Source organism: Anabrus simplex, chromosome 10 (assembly GCF_040414725.1).
Source record: "Anabrus simplex isolate iqAnaSimp1 chromosome 10, ASM4041472v1, whole genome shotgun sequence".
Lineage (NCBI taxonomy): Eukaryota > Metazoa > Arthropoda > Insecta > Orthoptera > Tettigoniidae > Anabrus > Anabrus simplex.
Genome location: NC_090274.1, coordinates 65,050,609 through 65,072,186, shown reverse-complemented (window position 1 = coordinate 65,072,186; position 21,578 = coordinate 65,050,609). Strand labels below are relative to the sequence as shown.

Sequence of the window (21,578 nt, the reverse complement as noted above, 5' to 3'; positions counted from 1 at the left end):
CCCGGAGACCCAGATTCGATTCCCGGCTCTGCCACTAAATTTAAAAGGTGGTACGAGGGCTGGAACGGGGTCCATTCAGCTTCGGGACGTCATCTGAGTAGAGGTGGGTTCAATTCCCACCTCAGCCATTCTGGAAGTGGTTTTCCGTGGTTTCCCACTTGTCCTCCAGGCAAATAACGAGATGGTGCCTAACTTAAAGCCACGGCCGCTTCCTTCCCTCTTCTTTGTCTATCCCTTGCAATCTTCCCATCCCCCACCAAGGCCCCTGTTCAGCATAGCAGGTGAAGACGCCTCGGCGAGGTACTGGTCATCCTCCCCGGTTGTATCGCCTGACCCAATGTCTCACGTTCCAGGACACTACCCATGAGGCGGTAGAGGTGGAATCCCTCGCTGAGTCCAAGGGAAAAACCGACCCTAAAGTGTAAACAGATTAAGAAGAAGAGATACGTCTGTAACCTACGAAACTATGACCATGTAACACCTATTTTGGCCCCGACTAGAAATCTGTCGCACACATCTCCATAAAATCTTTCATTCTTCACAGCCATTTTACCTCACTTCATATTTCAAATACCTATCTTCTTAACACAGTCTTAACACCAGATCTATTAACAACCCATAGAACTGACAACTATGATCAATCATTCACAGTATTTCCCTGCCATGAGTGGAACCTCCTTCTCGAAAGTATCAGGAGGTTAAGCGCTTTTCCCCCTTTCAAGGAAGCACTTTGGAGACATTTTATGCACCAGTAACGATCATCTGTAAACTTGATGCTGCTACTCACAACCATTCTATTGTTATGGATGTCCTGGTAGAAGATTAGTCGAAAATTCTTACCCGATTTGTGTCCGGCTCAATAGCTAAATGGTTAGCATGCTGGCCTTTGGTCACAAGGGTCCCAGGTTCGATTCGCAACAGCGTCGGGAATTTTAACCATCATTGCTTAATTTCGCTGGCACGGGGCTCGGTGTATGTGTTGTATTCGTCATCATTTTATCCTCATCACGACGCGCAGATCGCCTACGGGCGTCAAATGTAAAAACCTGCATCTGCTGAGCCGAACATGTGCTCGAACTCTCCCGGGTTTAAAAGCCACACGCCATTTCATTTCATTTACCCGATTTGTTTTTCAAATGTTATTACATTTTATGTATTAGCACTTTTTTTACATGAAGGATATTAGCTTTAAGAATTTATCCTTTTATTATATCTAATTTATTTCATTTTAATTTAATCTCAACACTCACCATTCTTGTATTATTATTATTATTAATTTAATGTGTATTAAATCTAATTATTGTAAAGTAATACAATGTAATATATATTTCAGTGCCTGTTTAGATGGAAGAGAAGTAATGAAAGCGTTAATCTTGCCAGGTTAAATAAAACATTTGATGTTAACTAAACTTCAGGTTTTCATAAAAGATATCACATGGTGATTTTTTCAATTACAACTCTCATCTCTTGTAGGTGTGTACATCTACTTTCTGTAATTGTATCTCAGATGCATACAAGGCCTTAGAAACTGTTGAAACCGTCGTGCTCTACCTTCCTTTTCTTATTCTCTGTGGTAATACAGCATTGCTTTTTTTCACAGGGTCCATTTTAAATAGAATAGCTCCATCTGAGAGATATTTCAAAGTCCTAATATCTCTCAGAACGTGATCTCCAGATTTAGGTCCAGGTCTGAGAGATTCTAGGATTGTAGGCACTTTTTCAAAATTCAAGAGAAATGTGTAATCGAAAACTTTGTATGGATATTTTGGCCTGGCTGTTCTCATTCCTGCAACATAATCTGCTAGGTGTTATAGTGACTGAGACGCTAAATTTGACCTAAAAAGTGACAAATACATCTCGTAAAGTTCAGAAATCTCTTTGTCCTCTCATAAGCTACTCTTCTTCTGCTTCTTTCATTCGGGCGTTGTAAGAACCACGTTACAATTTCAAATCTTCCTCCTTAGTTCTTTCCTTTTCTTCCAGTATTCTTTCATTGTTTCACTGTGCTTATTATTCCTGTCTTCAGTCCACTTTGTGCCTGTTTTCTTTTCCTCCTCCCTTGGAATCCTTCCATTTGTAAGACTTTCTTCCTAAAAATATTTCTTTCCAATAATTCTTCTTCTCGTATGTTGTTCCTTTCCAGGTCTTTCTTGACTTCTTGAATCCAGGTGGTAGTTGATTTATTTTCCCAAAGGTATTTGAAGATTCGTTTAGTTAGTCTATTGTCATCCATTCTGTAAATGTGTCCAAGAAATAGCAATCTCCTTTTTCTTGTTGTTTCTGATATGTTTTCTATGTTCTGGTACATTTCATTGTTACTTCTTAATTTCAAAACTCTGCAATTCTTAGAGGACCTAATATTTTCCTTATAATTCTTCTTTCCGATATTTCTAATTTATCGAGCTTGTAGTTCAGTGATAGACATTCGCTGGCATAAAGGCATTCTGGTTTCAGTACTGTGTTGGATATTTCCAAAACATCTTAAAAAACAACTGGTAAAATCTCTAATCTTGCCTGATCTAGACTACTGCGACACTGTACTTACGGACATATCTCAGGACGGTAATAAGATAATCAAACGGAGTTTAAACAACTGTATCAGATTTATACTTAAGCTACGATATTAGTCTCACATGGCTTCGTGTTCATGAGCGTCGCAGTCTCCACGTGTTATCCCTACTACATGGAGTGTAGCGAATTACCTTACATCAAACTGTAACTACCTCTCCTCCTATCATAACCACGATACACGATCTGGATCCTCTTTAACAATATCTCTCAGTCACTCCAGGGCTTTCAATCGCTCCTTTGCAGTCACTGCCGCTAGGTTGTGGAGTATCCTCCCTGATAAAATTATAGATTTGCGTTCTCGTATAAGATTTCAGATGGATTACCTAGCTGACTTGTACGATGAGTGGAGGGTGAGTGAGTGCGTGAATGAGCAGATTTAGATAAAAATATTAGGAATATATTTGATAGTTATAGGTTTTTACTATATTTCTTTTATTATTACTATTGTTAACTTTATAACTATTATCATCTTGAATTATTCCTATCTGAAGCCTATACCGAGAGATAAACTGTATTATTTGGCTGAAATTGCTCCTCTAGAGATCAATCATGAAGCAGCTGCATACAGAGAAAGGCATACGGTTACTACTTCAAATAAACATCCATTCTATGGACATCATCCTCCTCTTTTAAGACTAACATCCAGGAAAAAATTCCTGAGAGAAGCAGATAATACTGGTCAACAGAAATCTTCTATATTTATCTATGTTGAAGATGAGATCCAAACACCATTGGATGGCACCATAAGAAAATCTAGCTGTCGATTTCTCTGAACTGTGTGGGAAACTCTGAATAGGCTCTGAATAGGGGTTGCGAGGTCAAAAGATAATTTGAAGAAATGTGGTTACACCACATCATCAACCTTTTGCAACTGTGGAGTTCAACAAACTACGGAGCACTTATACCAATGTAGACTATGTCCTTCAAGATGTAACATTGGTGATCTGATTCTTCAAGCTCTGAAGCCATAGTGATTCCTGAATATTGGGCTTAAGTTCTTTAAATTGTCATCTCTGTCTGTTATCCCTTCTGACTTAATTATATATAAGTATTATTATGTAATATATATATATACTGTATAATGTGATGCTTTTGACACGAATAAATAAATGATTTCTATTATTTCTATCCCTATATTTGCTATTGGTACTAGTACATAATGATGTGTTGTATTTCTTTAAATCACATTTGTTATATCTATATATTTAAAAAATTTATGAAAACCAAAGTCAGTCATTCCGGCCATTCTATCGGGTCTATTTCCTTCGTTTTTTAATTGAAAGGTATTCATGCACAGATTTGTCATCAGGTACTATAAATCACTTAACTTCCGCCTTCTTCAAATTATTTAATTTTTCCAATTTTTGTGTCTTTGAAGCAGTCATATCTTTGATTCTAATTGAGGTACGGAGTTCGTTTTGGCATAAGAACACTCAGCGGATCAAGTTCTTTCATTTAAGCTCTTAATTATTCCAATTGGTTGATTCTGAGGAATTATGAATGCACATTCAATTTGACGTCTCATTTCTTCAACATTTTTCTCATTAAAGCAATCATATATTTCGTTCTAATTGAGATACGCAGTTAGTTTTGGTATAAAACCACTCAGTGGATCAAACGCTTTCTTCTGAGGTAATAACTATATCAATTGGTAGATTTTGAGAAAAGTTATTAGTACATTTATCTCCATGACGAAGATCTTTGAAGGACTTTTTAACAGTTCGGCGCGTAGTGTTGTTCCAAGGAACGTTTAATTCAATTTCTTTGTGTGATGTATTTTCAAGTGATTTGTTGATATAATATGACATTCTATTACCACAGCAGATCATGTGCTTTATTTCATTAACTCGAAACTTTGCAAAAACATCCATGAGGGTAGTAACGAACAACACCATACTTTGCACACAACGGGCGGAGCCAGCGGGAAACTGCTAGTAATTTTTGAAATGTTCTGGGTTAGTGTAAGGGAGGGCCACGAATAAATAGGAATTACTTACTTACACTTCGGAAACCTCCTAAGTGAATATTGGAATTTGAGAGATATTCAGTCATCAAGAAGAGACAATGTCACATAAGGGTAATTTAATGTTCCTAGAATTATCGCTGGCCCAATTTCTCCTTTCATAAAAATGGGAATTCCGAATCTGTTGTTACCAAAATGTAAAGAAAAAATGAATTTTCCATCACATAGGAGGTTGTCTATCATCAACGATGATATTTTATTCTCATGTCTGGATACATGTTCATGAATTCCTCTAGAGTTCTCCCAGCTTTACCTTCACTTCTTACGATTTATATTAATACATTTCCTACTCCCTTCCCTACATTCCTACAGATTTTACTTTCCTCTAGATATCTGCCCTAATACTTCCAATTCCTTCTAGTAATTTGTTTAAAGTTACCCATCATACTAAATTTGAGATACTTACTTACTCCTCGGCGCTATACCACATGCAGGGCCTTTGCTTCTTATTGCTGCCAAATCTTCACGATCTTCAGCACGTTTCCTCCATCTTCTTACTAACCTAACCTGACCCCAGGGGACTACAGCCCTGAAGGGCCTTGGATTACAAAGCCACCGCTGCTCAGCTCGAAGGCCTAAAGATTACGAGGTGTCGTGTGGTCAGCACGACGAATCGACGAATGCTCTCGGTCGTTTTCTTTGGCTTCCTAGACCGGGGCCGCTATCTCACCGTTAGATAACTCCTCAATTGTAATCATGTAGGCTGAGTGGACATCAATCCAGCCCTCAGATCAGGGTAAAAAACCCTGACTAGGCGGGGAATCGAACCCGGAGCATCCAGGTAAGAGGCAGGCACGCTACCCCTACACCGCGGGGCCGGATTCATCTTCAATCCTCCTCGACATAATTCAGCTACCTTTTTCGAGGTCTTCCTTTCCATCTTCTTCCACTTGGTTTTCCTTCGCAGTTTTTCTTGACAGACCTATCATCTGGCATTCTCTCTACATACCCCAAACATCTTAATCTCTTACTTTTTTAATTTTAGATACAATATTTGGGTGTCCATAAAGATCGTCCAGTTCTCCATTTGTTCCTCATTCTCCACTGCTCCCCTTCATTCACTGGACCAAAAATCTTTCTCATTATTTTTCTCTCCCATCTGTTCAACAGTCCTTCATCTGCTCTGGTCATTGTCTATGTTTCAGGACCATAACTTACCACTGGTCCTATTACCGTTCGATAAACAGTCACCCTCAGTCTTCTACTTAAGGCTGCGTGAACTAAACACTTTCAGTAAAGCTAAGTAAGGCCTACCAACTGCAGGAATCCTCGATTTTATTTCCTCCTTTCTTTCGTCACCAGCACTCCTAAATACCTAAACTTTTCACACCTCCTGTATTTTATGCCATTTAAGCTAAATTTGAGATGACAATTCAAAATACCACCAGGACATACGTGGTTAAGACAAGAGTCCTCAAAACCATACGATATACTTTTGTTTCGCACTGTACACAGTACAATAGCTAACCGACGGCATTCCTCAACGTCTTCCCCTCGATATCATGATTCATGAATTCAATGGACAAGTTGTGTACAAAAAAATGCCATACAGTTCAATTCCAGATAATTCTACGATACTTTCTTTTCCATCCGATCAGCGGTCGCTACAATTCAGAGAAAATTATTTTTAAAGAATATGAAAAAATTATACAGCCAAATGTCTTCTCTTTGGAATGTAGCATCAACGTGTTTTTAATCGAATAATTTTCCATTAAACATGGTCATAAATCTGTTAGCTTCCGTTTAAGGCAGTGCTGGTTCGGTACAGATAAGTTAGGTGGGAGACGGAACAAAAGGAGCAATGAGGAGCGGGTTGCATCATCTTCAAGAAGGTCCCCTGCCAAGACTGGCCGGTATATAAGGGAGACATAGTGATCACTTGGGACACACAACATACAGAGTGCCAACATGAAGAGCCTGGTAAGTAGAAGGCCGACAGGCGAAAAGGGATATCTTCACTGCAATCCACAAGGTTCACATGTTTTTTGTTGGTTTATAAGGTGTTATTTCTTTGTGGAGTGGAATACTCTTTTACAGCTTTGCCTTCCTTTCAGATCAAATATCGAGGTATCTATTCCAACATGAATTTTATATTGAACTTGAGGTCCATATATAATTAGTGCCCTCGATTTTATTTTATTTCATTTTTTTTATTTTTTATTTCATTTTATTTTATTCTTCTTGCGTTCCGGCCTTCTAAGGACCACGTTTCAATTCTTCCTCCTTAGTTGTTCTTTCCTTTTCTTCCAGTATTCTTTCATTGTTTCACTGTGCTTCCTTTTCCTGTATTCAGTCCACTTTGTGCCTGTTTTCTTTTCCTTCCTCCCTTGGAATCCTTCTATTTGTAAGACTTTCTTCCTAAAAATCTTTTTTTCCAATAATTCTTCTTCTCGTATGTTGTTCCTTTCCACGTCTTTCTTCACTTCTTGAATCCAGGTGGTGGTTGATTTCTTTTCCCAAAGGTACTTGAAGATTCGTTTATTGTCATCCATTCTATAAATGTGTCCAAGAAATAACAATCTCCTTTTTCTTATTGTTTCTCTTTTATTTTATTTTATTTTACTTCTTTGTTCGTATCGGCCTACTAAGGACCTATTCTCTGTGCTTTGATCTTTGCCCAGTCCTCCTTCATTCGTTGCCGGTCTTACTCTTTTCTTTCCTCCGTCGACGTCTTTCCCATCTTCAACTTTGGCCTTCCTTGAAAACCCTGGTGTTTTTCTTTTAGTTCACTCCTGAGTGGGTTGCGTTGTTGTATATCTTCATAAGTGGTCACTGTGCCTTCTACGTCCTTTTCCATCACCTTGAAACAAGTTGGCCGGGTATTCCTATCCTTAAAATAGGTAAAGATATGGTTCGATAATCGTGTGGGTTGCATTCTTAGTAAGTGGGCATAAAATGCAATTATTCTTCTTCCGTATGACATCTGAGATCTTCTGGACATGAATATACAACTCATGGTTGCACCGACGTCTATATTCAACTTTGTCTTTAATGGGGCCAAAAATTGTCCTTAAGATCTTTCTTTCTTTGATTTACAATTTTTCTATCGGGCCTTTGTTGTTCACAGCAACGCATTCCGCTGATAATGAAATGGCGTATGGCTTTTCGTGCCGGTAGTGTCCGAGGACATGCTCGGTTCGCCAGGTGCAGGTCTTCTGATTTTTCTCCAATGGGCGACCTGCGCATCGTGATGAAAATGAAATGATGATGAGGACGACACATACGACCATCCCCGGTGCTAGCGAAATTAACCAATGATCTCATATCAAGTAAATCCCGTATTACTCCTCAGTTCAGAATTAGAATCCTTGAATTGGCCGGAAAACGAACCCAGGGCCTTGGATTACTATAGAGCCATACTACCTTACAAGGCTAGCTAATAATAATAATAATAATAATAATAATAATAATAATAACAATAATAAATTCTTTCTTTCTTTCTTTCTTTCTTTCTTTCTTTCTTTCTTTCTTTCTTTCCTTTTTAATCCGTTTTCCCTCCAGGGTTGGTTCTTCCCTCGAGTTCAGCGAGGGATCCCACCTCTACCGACTCTTGGGCAGTGTCCTGAAGTGTGAGAATTTGGATAGGGTATACAACTGGGAAGGAGGACCAGTAACTCGCCCAGGTGACCTCACCTGCTATGCTGAACAGGGGTCTTGTGGGGGGGGTTGGAAAGATCGGAAGGGATAGACAAGGGAGAGGAAAGGAAGCGACCGTGGCCTTAAGTTAAGTACCATACCGGCATTTGCCTGGAGGAGAAGTGGGGAAACCATGGAAAAACCACATCGAACATTGCTGAGAAGTAATCGGACCCCCGTGTACTCATTTGACCTCACGAGGCTGACTGGACCCCGTTCCACCTCTCGTACAACTTTCCAAATTTCGTGGCAGAACCGGGAATCGAACACGGTCCTCCGAGAGTGAGAGTTAATCACACTAACCACTACACCACAGAGGCGGACATAATAATAATGATAATTATTATTATTATTATTATTATTATTATTATTATTATTATTATTATTATTATTATATATTAACCGGATCTATAGTCTTTCATTTTCTCACAATTCATGAGTCTGACCTTTTATTTTATACACCCATTTTTTTCCTTCGACTTGTCGGAACTCTATATCTTTCCTGCGGTTGGAGTCAAGGATGTAACAACTGGATGTCGTAAAAGGCTACTAAAAGGGGAACAACCAAAGAATATGCACTTGCTCTCTCCTTTTCTAAGCCCAAAAATATATCCTTTTTTCCGCGAATCAGAGAAAATGTACGAGTGAATATTTTTCTTCAAAGTCACATATTCTTGTATTTACGGTATCAAAGGACGATCCGGTTTAATTTGGGAGTGACAGCTCCGTTTCACAGCTTCCTCATGAGGCTGTTGTGATTCGATTCCTGAGAAGTTTCGAAGTTTGCTTGGGATATTTTGAATGACAATCAGCATCGCTTAGTTGTAACCAGGCGTAAAAGAAGGGATCCCGTTTCTTGACTGATCATCACGATAACAAATATAACAACTACTAATTTGGTGATAAAAGTGGTAGTAATGATTGTATTAAGGGTATCTGCAACGAAACGAACATCCTCCTTTGATACCAAATGCAGTAAAAAGATATCAGCTTGAAAAAAAATTGGCAGAGGCACTAAATTGGAAGGCGTATAAAGTAAAACATTTTTATATCATCATAGAATGAAATTGTTTTTATTTCTATGTGCATTTATTTATTATTTTAATAACCGTTATTTTCTCAAATAACGGTTATTCTCATATGAGAAGTATGAGATAAAATTTTCAGCGACTACATGAATTTTTCTAACAAGTGTGACAAATAAGATTTTTTGATCATTGCGCACCCGATTTTGGTCCAGTAGAGATGTTCATGGTTTCATTTTGTTCATACTTCAGCCGTCTTAAAATGGTGGAGTAATAGGACGTTTTTCTTGTTTTGTTGCATTTTAAAATTTTGAACATTTTGAACTTTAATTTTTATTTTGAATATTTCGAAAATTGTTCATATTTTGAAATTTTCCTATGTATTTCAAATTTTGAAAATTTGACAAAATATTTCTTTCAGAGACGTCCGTCACTAATGGCTTCACAAACTTAAGTGCTTTTTAAGTCACTTTGTATGCTATTATGTAGGGTTTAAAACGACATTTTGTTCATCCAAATCGGACTCGCGGTTCCGAAATTACAAAGATTGTCGTCGAGCACGGAACTGCCAAAGAAATTAGTCTAGTTTGGTGGGCATTTGGTTTTGGCGGGGGACGTCATAGAAGGTACCAAAATATAACTCTGGTGTTCTTCTTTGCGACGATATAGTTAAAATGACGACATCTTTAACAGATACAGAGATGTCAGCTTTGCAAAGTAGCGTCACGTTCTGTGACGGGCATTTCGGCGCTAGTGGATGCCCGGCACCGGATTAAAGAAAAGACTCTTTCAAAACGAAAGCGAAGGGCTTGAGAAAATCAAACACTTTCCTAGACCTCGCAAACCCAAGACCGTCGGGGCAGTAAGAGAAGAAGTCTTGACTAAGGAAGGTCGGATAGGGAAGATGAAAGTAAAATGGTGTAATGCCAGACTCTGCTAAGGCTCCTATGTTCGCCAGCACAGCGTCCCAAATTGAGAGCGCTTCAGGTTTCCTAAATATCTCAGATTTTACTATTTTCTTCTTTAAGCACACCTGTGGCGTCACAAGTGCAAACTACGTCGCACATGTTGATTTGGCCCCGTTTTACGGCAGGATGTCCTTCCTGACGCCGACCCTATATGGAGAGATGTGTTTCTGAGGTGTTTTGTGTGAATAGGTAGAGGAGAGTATTGGGACAAACACAAACACCTATTCCTTGAGACAGAAGTATTAATCAGAAGCGATTAAAATTTCCGAGCCGGCCGGGAGTTGAATCCGGGGCTAGATTAATTATCTTCTTCTTCGTCTTCTTTATCTGTTTACCCTTCAGGGTCTGTTTTTCCCTGGGACTCAGTGAGGGACCCCAGCTCCACCGCCTCAAGGGCAGTGTCCTGGAGCTTCAGACTCTGGGTCGGGGGTACAACTGGGGAGGATGACCAGTACCTCGCGCAGGCGGCCTCACCTGCTATGCTGAACAGGGGCCTTGCGGAGGAATGGGGAAGATGGGAAGGAAGCGGCTGTGGCCTTAAATTAGGTACCATCCTGGCATTTGCGTGGAGGAGAAGTGGGAAAGAACGGAAAACCACTTCCAGGATGGCTCAGCTGGGAATCGAAACCACCTCTACTCAGTTGCCCTCCTGGGGCTGAGTGGACCCCGTTCCAGTCCTCGTACCACTTTGCAAATTTCGTGGCAGAGCCGGGAATCGAACCCGGGCCTCCGGGGGTGTCAGCTAATCACACTAACGACTACACCACAGAGGCGGACTAGATTTATTCTCAATATTAGATAATGTTTCGGGAGGACAGGTGACCACAATACCATTTAATTATGGTAATGATTAAAACATTTTAAAAATTGTTAAGTAATTTCGGTTTTTTTTTTTTTTGTCTTTTATGGTGGGCATGCATTAAATGATGTAGGATCACTTAGGGAGAGTACAAATAAGAGGACATTATTCTGCAAGACAGAAGGGCAGGTAGACTGTGTAGATAAGCGTACCATGACTGAATGAATGAATGAATGATACAGGTTTTTATCACCACATCTTGTCGCTGCTGCAAATTTCGCTGCCACGGAAAAAATACATAACCTAGAGCGAATTTCAATAGTGTTACAAATACTCTGAAATGTAGTGAATGTCTTCCTACATGTATTACTAGATTACAGTGGTTAGTTTAGATACAAGATTAAGAAACGTAGTTTAATGTACCTCTCCGGGTACAATTTCGATCACTGGCATCTTCCACATATGAAGTGTTTTTTTCCTAATGCACCAACACATATTTCATGATACCAAACATTACATTTCTGGCAACGAATCCAGTCACCTTTTTTCATTGATTGTACACTATAATATGGTAGTGGATGAAGAAGCTGGAGTTTCAAATGAACTGCTCGCACTGCTGAAAGTAGCTGAAATAGCTGAGGTAATAGGGGACTGAAATTACGCAGCAGGAGCAAACTTTTCTTCTGGAATAATGTCCTTAGAAAATGGCATTACAAAAGCCTCTATCATAGCATCATAAACAGCAAATGGCATTGTATCAAAATGGCCACATGCTGGAGCTGTTTTGTGATCGCCTGTCCAAACTAAGTCAACGGGTTCAATATGTACGTTGATATGAAACTAACATAGGATTGTATTCATTTACCTGCTATCTGCATTGAATTGATTCTTACTGTGAAAAGATAACACAGTTATATACATATTTAGCAGATCTCCGCAATATTGTTTCGAGATCACTTTCAATGTTGAAAACATATCTTACAGACAAAGTACTACAATAAACGTCAAATGAAGCATTATCCAGAATTGTGCCGAAAGTTGAAGGGCTAAACGGTCCGGAAAGGTTTCAAATTGTGATTCTCGGATAGCTCCACCAAACTAAAACAACAAATTTCGAAAATCACTTCCGGGCTTGTTTCTTTAATCGTTTTCTTTTGATTCAAATCCTAACGAAATTAATTTATTTACATAATTATTAATGTAATGTGTTCCTTGCTTCAATAACCTCAGTCATTTTTTTTGAAAATGTCTATATCGAATGTAGTTATACACACATTAGCACTCGTAGTGGTAGAAAAATTCAAACTGTCAGTTTAATCAGCCGGATGACAATGATTAAGAAAGGGATTGTAAATGTTAAGAATAAATAAATAATATATTCTCATACTTTATTATATTTTATTTACCTAAAATTCGTAGCTCATATCCTTAGGTCGTTTTCAATAGTGAGCTGCTTTCCTGAAGGGATAGAGCTGTGGATCTTTTATTAAAATCGGAATATACGTTTTTTTAAGCAGATAGCTACAGTTGTTTGCTGGTCCATTCTCTTTCTGAACTAAGACAGAAAAACACTTACTAAGGCGCTATCTACTATTATTTAGTCGACAATTTCGGAACTACCATACAAATATTGTATTTATTAGCTCTAATATACAAATCTCTTATGTAATTAGATACTGATGGTTACGCTGGTTACGAATATTTGACTGCCGGATACCTTGATATCTAGATTAGCCTAGCGAACGCAATGGCCACAGAGTCCACAGCACATCAATATTTACAGGTAATACAAACTACCTTAAGGTTTTATAAACTTGATCTACTTTTCCTTTGACGTGGGTAGCAAAGAGATCAACTAGAATATGTGTCATTTATTTCTTTACAAATTTGGATTATTAGGAAAAATCCTCCTACAAAAAGCTTTAAAATTAAGAAACACGTTTTTGGATCAGATGTGTCTTTTTTGATATGTTATATTTAACTAAAATTTTCCTAGTATTCTCCGGTTAGATTCCCGGTTGGGAGCCAAACCGCGGATGGTTAATTCTTGAGATTCGAGGATTAACTGTTTATGTTATATTAAATTTTTATGTTACACGAAATGTTTATGTTACATCGTCAGTCCTCAGCTTCTAAAACAAACACCTTCATGCATTCATCTGCATAGCATTAAGATAGATGTAAAAAATGTCCATGTAAATCTAAATTCTCTGACTGAACTGTGCTATTTGGAGAATCGACGTTATGATTCATCTAAGAAGAGCTAACATGCGTTAAAATCTAGGTTGCAGTACCCACAAGGATTTATTATTATTATTATTATTATTATTATTATTATTATTATTTCATCGATTTTGGCCTACTTTGGACCACGGTAAACAATACTGACTTGCTGGTTAGACCTTTTTCTTCTCCCAGAACTTCTTCATCGTTTCGTTGTGGTTCCTGTTCCTCCCCTCAACTCCTTCATCATTTCGCTGTGGTTCCTGTTCCTCTCTTCAACTTCTTCATCATTTCGCTGTAGTTTCTCTTCCTTCCCTCTCATCGTATGTTCATAGACTTTTCATTTTGCTTTTCCTGGAACCCCTTGAATTTATCTATTTTAAAACCAAACCCCATGGCACTACAGCCCTTTAAGGGCCTTAGCCTACCAAGCGACCGCTGCTCAGCCCGAAGGCCTGCAGATTACGAGGTATCGTATGGTCAGCAAGACGAATCCTCTCGGACGTTATTCTTGGCTTTCTAGACCGGGGCCGCTATCTCACCGTCAGATAGCTCCTCAGTTCTAATCACGTAGGCTGAGTGGACCTCAAACCAGCCCTCAGGTCCAGGTAAAAATCCCTGACCTGGCCGGGAATCGAACCCGGGGCCTCCGGGTAAGAGGCAGGCATGCTACCCCTACACCACGGGGCCGGCCTTATCTATTTTAGCTCGAAACATATCTCTATTAAAGATTTCTTTTGGATTGATGGCAACTTCCCCCATGTCTTTTCTTGTTTCTTCTACCCATTTAGTACTTGCTTTTAATTTGATGGTGTAGTTAAAGATGTTCTTTGTCAGTCGACTCTCGTTCATTCTTGTGAGGTGGCCATAAAATTTCAGTCTGCTCTTACGTGTGGTGTCTGTCATCTTCTCTGTCTGTCTGTATAGATCTTTATTTCACCTGTTAATATTATCATTATTATTACATACATACATTATCATTATAGACCATTATGCCTTTCAGCGTTCAGTCTGCAAGCCTCTGAGAATTTACTAAACGTTACCACAATCCGCTATTTGCAACTAGTGCTGTGGTCTCATTTAGTTCTCCACCTCTTATCATTAAATCGTTATAAACTGAATCTAACCATCGTCGTCTTGGTCTCCCTCTACTTCTCTTACCCACCATAATAGAGTCCATTATTCTCCTAGGTAACCTATCCTCCTCCATTCGCCTCACATGACCCCACCACCGAAGCCGGTTTATGCGTACAGTTCCATCCATCGAGTTCATTCTTAAATTATCCTTTATCTCCCCCATTCCGAGTACCCTCCTGCCATTGTTCCCACCTGTTTGTACCACCAATCATTCTCGCTACTTTCATGTGTGTTACTTCTTTCTGCTAGTTGCCTTACGTCGCACCGACACGGATAGGTCTTATGGCGACGATGGGACAGGGAAAAGCTAGGAGTTGGAAGGAAGCGGCCGTGGCCTTTATTAAGGTACAGACCCAGCATTTCCCTGGTGTGAAAATGGAAAACCACGGAAAACCATCTTCAGGGCTGCCGACAGTGGGGTTCGAACCTACTATCTCCCGAATACTGGATACTGGCCGCACTTAAGCGACTGCAGCTATCGAGCTCGGTGTGTTACTTCTAACTTATGAATAAGATATCCTGAATCCACCCAGCTTTCGCTCCCGTAAAGCAAAGTTGGTCGGAAAACAGACCGATATAAAGATAGTTTCGTCTGGGAGCTGCCTTCCTTCTTACAGAATACTGTTGATCGCAAATGCGAGCTCACTGCTTTATCTTTACTACACCTTGATTCAATCTCACCTATATTACCATCCTGCGAGAACACACAACTTGCAATTATCTACCTGATCTAGCTTTGTATCACGAATCTGACATTCAATTCTGTTGAATTTCTTACCTACTGACATCAGTTTATTCTTCGAAAGGCTAATTTTCATACCACACTCATTGCACCTATTTTCAAGTTCCAAAATATTAGACTGCAGGCTTTCGGCACAATTTGCCATTAAGACCAAGTCGTCAGCATAGGCCAGACGGCTTACTACATTTCCACCTAACAGAATCCTTCCCTGCCACTTTATACCTTTCAGTATATGATCCATGTAAACTACAAAAAGCAAAAGTGTCTTATCTAACCCCTGTAAGTACCCTGAACCAAGAACTCATTCTACCCATCAATTCTCATTGTAGCCCAATTGTCAACATAAATGTCTTTGATTGATTTTAACAATCTACCTTTAATTTAATGGTACCCCAGTATAGCAAACATCTTTTCCCTCGGTACCCTGTCATATGCTTTCTCTAGATCTACGAAACATAAACACAACTGCCTATTCCTCTCGTAGCATTTTTCAATACCTGGCGCATACTGAAAATCTGATCCTGGCAGCCCCTCTGTGGTCAGAAACCAAACTGGTTTTCATCCAACTTCCTCTCAATGACTGATCGCACCCTTCCATCCAAGATGCCTGTGAATACTTTGCCTGGTATACTAATCAATGAGATACCTCGATAGTTGTTGCAATCCTCCCTGTTATTATTACTATTATTATTATTATATAATGCGTTTTGCTCTCTATGGAGCATGTAGAACCATTATTCAGCACTGTAATTCATGTTCTTCTTATCTTTCCAAAACTTCTCTCTTTGTCCAAGCATTTTTTTGAGTTTCAAGTTCCTGGCTGTTGGGTTCTTTGATGTAAACTTACGTGAATTGATTTTCTGTCTGAATGTGGTCGCTGTAGTTGCCAGTGGGTCCAGATTAATTTCTGGAAGATCTCTTTGAGTATCTATCCAACCGGTTCCGTTAATGATGAAGAAGATACTTCTGGTCAGTCGAGAGACGCCCATTCGTACCCTCTGTCCGTAAAATTTCGTACGTCTCTTCCGTGCAACTGAAGAGAATTGCTCAGTTCTAGAATACAGTTCTTAAGAGCTTTTATGCATCCTGATACCGTCTTGAATCTTGGATCCAAATATCCTCCTGAGTATCTGCCTGTTCTGTTTTCTCTGTGTACTAGATGTCGATGGTTAAGGATGGCGTCCTAACTGTGTAGAGTGCTTCTGGGAGAACAACTGTGTGGTAGTGACGGAGTTTGGCTTTGGTGGAAGACGATTTCTTATTGTACATATCCCAAGTGATTGTATAGACTTATTATTTTTATTATTATTATTATTATTATTATTATTTCATCCGTTTACCATCCAGGGTTGATTCCGCACCCTCCCCCAGACTCAGGGAAGGCTCCCGCCTCTACCGCCTCAAGGGCAGTGTCCTGGAACGTGAGAGTTTGGGTCGGGTGATAAAAGGGGGGGAGGATCAGTACTTCGCCCAGGAGACCTCACCTGCTATGGCAATCAAGCCTTGTGCGGGGGATGGGAAGATCGGAAGGAAGAGCGAAGGGAGCGACCGTGGGCATAAGTTAGGTACCATCCCGGCATTTGCCTGGAGGAAAAGTGAAAAACCACGGATAATCACTACGAGAATGGCTGAGGTGAGAATCGAACGTCATCTGCTCAGATGACCTCCTGAGGCTGTGTGGACCCGTTCCAAACCTCTTACCACTTTTGAAAATGTCGTGGCAGAGCCGGGAATCGAAGCCGGGCCTCTGCGGGTGGCAACTAATCACGCTAACAAAGGAGGACATTATTATTATTATTATTATTATTATTATTATTATTATTATTATTATTATTATTATTATTATTATTATTATTCATAAGGCACTGTCGGATACCACCTCGTGTTGAAGTACGGAACTGCAGTGTCAGATTAAACTTGGGACTCGGAGAGAGTGTGACATCTGAAATCGGAATTAATTCGGGGTTAGGACGGTGGAAAATGTGCAGAGTTCCGAGTTAACTCGATCGTTTGCTGGGAAAGGTTAATTATATGGAGGAAATGCTGAATTTGTCATCAACTGACTGAAAACTAGGACAGTAATAGATGGTTTGACTATTTAACAATCACTATTGTAAACTAGCTTAAGTCTGGGTAATCCTACCTGTGGTTCCTTGTTGATAGAATTTAGGAGCGTTAAATGACCTTGCACTTGGAACGGTGAGAAGTTCAGGGACTCGGAAGTTATTCAATACCAGAAACACGCTCTAGATCAACTACTTTCACTTTCAGCACAGCGAGTTCTGTTCGAAGACCTCAAAACAAGAACAGGTTAAGGTTCATTGTGCTAGTAATTTACTTCCCAGACCATAAGTCAAGGCTGTACAAAATGAAGAGGAAGAAACATTAAAGGAAACACAGCGTGTATCAAAACTCTATTGCTGGAATGAAATGCGAGACACCGATTAAAATTGTTACTCAAGTAATCACGTTCAGAAATAAAGTTCCCTATTTTTTAAAGAAAGACAACACAATTACATGAAAACCTTTATTGATACCCGATACAGCAATTTTCTATCTATTTTTCGGCATAATCAACACCTGAATTAAGACAGTTTTCATAACCAAACCAAACCAAACCCCATGGCACTACAGCCCTTGAAGGGCTTTGGCCTACCAAGCGACCGCTGCTCAGCCCGGAGGCCTGCAGATTACGAGGTGTCGTGTGGTCAGCACGACGAATCCTCTCGGTCGTTATTCTTGGCTTTCTAGACCGGGGCCGCTATCTCACCGTCAGATAGCTCCTCAATTCTAATCACGTAGGCTGAGTGGACCTCGAACCAGCCCTCAGGTCCAGGTAAAAATCCCTGACCTGGCCGGGAATCGAACCCGGGGCCTCCGGGTGAGAGGCAGGCACGCTACCCCTACACCACGGGGCCGGCACAGTTTTCATATCATGGGATCAAATTTTGTATGCTGGTGTCGTAGACGTCCGCCATCTCGGAATGGACCAGCGTGTAATAGTCGTCTTCAACTCTTCGTCCATGTGAAAATGATGGCAGGAGGACCGGAATTTATTGAGGCGCAAGAAAAGATGAAAATCATTGGGGGCAAGATCAGGACAGTACGGTGGAGGATCAAACACCTCCCAGCCGAACTCCAGCAGAACAGCTGCCAAACGCCGAGCCGTATGCGGGCGAGCAAGGCCATGGATCAGCACAACAATCGCATTGAGTATGCCACGCCCTTGTTTTGAATGACCCATAGAAATTTTCGTATGAACTTTATCACAGAGCGAACCTCGCAGGCACCATTTCGATCCACTGCTGCTGCGCTACTGACACCCGGCCGGTATATGATTGCTATGTTACAGATCTGTCACGAATGTTCATTTTTCTAGGCTAAATACGTTTACTTTAGAAGAAAATAAATAGGGAACCGTAATTTCTGGATGGCCAACATAATACGTTTGAAGTTGACATCATTCTAGACCCCCCACACATGATTTCCTGTCCTCTCCAGTTCTTGTTGACTGCTTTTTGAGACGCTGCATTCTTACTGGACAGAACTACAGAGGTTCCTTGCATATTACATTGCCTTATTATACGGGACTGAAACATTGCCCGCCATGCTATAAATAGCTGTGCACGCTATCGATGACAGCTTTCAGTTACCTGTTTTGATGTACAAATAACGATTGAATTATTTCGAGTGGAAAATACCTTCAAAATACAACGAGGAATGGTTATTCCTTTTCTTAAGCCGTGATCATTACGTAGAAGCACAGTGCTTTATGTAAAAAACAAAACAACATATGTGAGAAGTTTAATGTCCGGAGGCACTATTAAGCGTATCGTGATCACAAAGGCATCACTGGAGAGGACGGAAAAGCCTTAATAGGTGAATTATCAAATGGTGTTCAACCTATGAGTATATTAATAGAATAGTTTATAAAATCATGAATGTAGCCAGCGCTCATAACAGCTGCTTCTCATGCGAGCTGAACTCCTCAGACACATCCCGGGACTAAAACTCATACGCCATTCCATTTTACTGGTGTAAACTAGCACAAGTCCGGGTCAGTTCGAGACCTTTGGGAGACATACCACTTGCATCCAGTCGACAACTGTACGTCACATATTATTGTGCTCGCATACATTTCAGTCTCTTCGCCCACAGACACTGTAAGGCATATTATCATAGGCGATGGATAGAGGTAGACCAATTCATTGGACACCACACTTCCCTGACCTTAATCCCCTGGACGTTTGGACGTTTACTTTTGCGGGACACGTAATCTGTCGTGTATTCCACTAGTACTGATTAATAATCAACGAAAAGGTCGTATTACTCAGTAATTATGAATGTATTTATTTATTTATTTATTTATTTATTTATTTATTTATTTATTTATTTATTTATTTATTTATTTATTTATTTATTTATTTATTTATTTATTTATTTATTTATTTATTTATTTATTGTGCACTACTGGATTTCTAATCGCAATTACAGTGGCAATTGTTTACATGTGTTTATTTTTCAGTGTTTCAAATCAGTCCAATAATCTAATATCTTAACTATTCTAATATTATATTTACAATGAGAAAGAAAGACTATTTCATATCTAATTTAATCTTTACAAGAAAGAGTAAATTAAAAAGTAAAAAAACTGTAATTTCAGTCCTAATAATTTATTTTCTTCTAGTTTGAACACTTATGATTATATTTTTGGGATAGGCTTAATGTAGAAGGTTTGAAGTAATTAGTTATTTGAAGTTATTTAGAGAGTTTTCTAGGAGAGAGTGAATTGTTGTACAAACAGATCTAGATGTACAGAGAAGAGTAAGGAATTACTTTTTTCTGAACTGCACTGTTGTAGATATTGCATAGCCCGTAGAGTGGGGAATTTCATTTCATTTTTCCTCCCATTAAAGAAGGACACGTGAAAGCTCAAGAGTCATAAAAAGATCGGGTTGACAATAATAGAATTTAGAACTTAGTACGGAAAATTCATGCCATCCTTTTGTTTCCTCAGTTCCAAGCTGTCTATTTCACAATTCAGGAGAAGTTCGTTGTATGCTATATGTGGATAATTACCGGGATTTTTTATGTAAGTATTATAAATAGGATTAATGTGGTTGTATTGTTTCAGATCGTCCTTTGCGCCGTCGTGGCTGTCAGTTTAGCCAAGCCCGGCTATCTGGCTGGAGGTATCGCCAGTCTCAACCCTCTGGCCCTTGCCTCCCCTGCTGGGGTCGCACCCAACCTGCCTGTCGCTCCTGAGCCCGTCCAGGAGACCCCTGAAGTAGCTGCAGCCCGCGCAGCACATCTTAAGGCTTACGAGGAGGCGGCTGCCCTCGCCGCAGCTTCCCCTGACGAGGAGGAACAGGCCTCTGCCGCCGCCGCCGCTGCTGCTGCTGCTGCTGCTGCTGCTGCTGCTGCTGCCCCCAAGGCAGCTGAAGAACCCGCTCCCGAAGCACCAGTAGCACCACAAGCACAGGACACTCCCGCTAGCACCACCAAGTTGGCCGAAGCACCTGTTGCCCAAACTATCATCTCTCCTGCTGGGTTTCTAGCCCCAGGTGTGGTAGCGCCAGGCATCTACTCCACCAACGGGCTTATCGCAGCGTCTCCAGGGTATCTGGCCCACCCTGGCCTTCTTACTGCCCACGGCTTTCTGGGAGCTCCTGCCTTCAGGTTCGCTGACGGATCTGCTGCAGCTAACACCATCTTCTTCAATGCTCAAGGAGTTCCCCAGACACAGTCCGATGTCATAGCCCATCTCCAAGCAAAGTCTGCCCTCCTAGGTTAAACGAACTCACCAAACCCCTCCACTCAGCAACTGATTTACTAACGAACGACGAATTCATGCTTTGTTTTTACATGTATTTAAAATAAATAATCAATATTAATATTATAATTTGTGTAAAAATTTAATTTACCTGCTTCGTATTTGTATCTCTCCTTATCCCGACGATCCATTTCATGCTAAAAGCATTTTGTTTAACTAACTGGTAAGGGTGGTGAAGTGCACTTCATTTTCTTCTCCTTCGCTTAAGGAAAATTTGTTCCTTTCTCTTTTTCTTCTACCATTCTTCTTCCTTACTTACTTCCTTCCAAGAAGAAAACCGAGTTTAATAGCTGCAGTTTCACACACACAATTTAAGTATTTCCAGTGCTTAACACTACGTCTTACAATACTATAGCTTATCATTACACGAGTTAATAAAGTTAGGTTAAAACCTAACTACACAACTACAACAACAAGAGAACAACAAGAAATTCCATGGAAGGACAATATTAAAAGATATACTAATAGTTTAACATTCTAAATCCAGCATTATCACATACAATTTTAAGCACTACTTAAGAGTTTCCAGTGCTTAACACTACGACTTACAATACTATGGGTTGAAATTACTACTAGCCAATAATGACAACAACAACAACAACAGCAACGAGCATGCGTAAG

General features: G+C 40.0%; 1 protein-coding gene across 1 annotated transcript; it reads left to right on the top strand.

Moving 5' to 3' along the window:
• The first annotated feature begins 6,448 nt into the window (after nucleotides 1–6,448).
• On the top strand, nucleotides 6,449–20,959 carry LOC136882208 (cuticle protein 18.7). Its single transcript, XM_067154772.2, has 2 exons — nucleotides 6,449–6,514; nucleotides 20,259–20,959. Exons 1-2 carry the CDS (start codon nucleotides 6,503–6,505, stop codon nucleotides 20,916–20,918), a joined length of 672 nt encoding a protein of 223 aa, XP_067010873.2. The 5' UTR covers nucleotides 6,449–6,502; the 3' UTR covers nucleotides 20,919–20,959.
• Nucleotides 20,960–21,578: the final 619 nt, after the last annotated feature.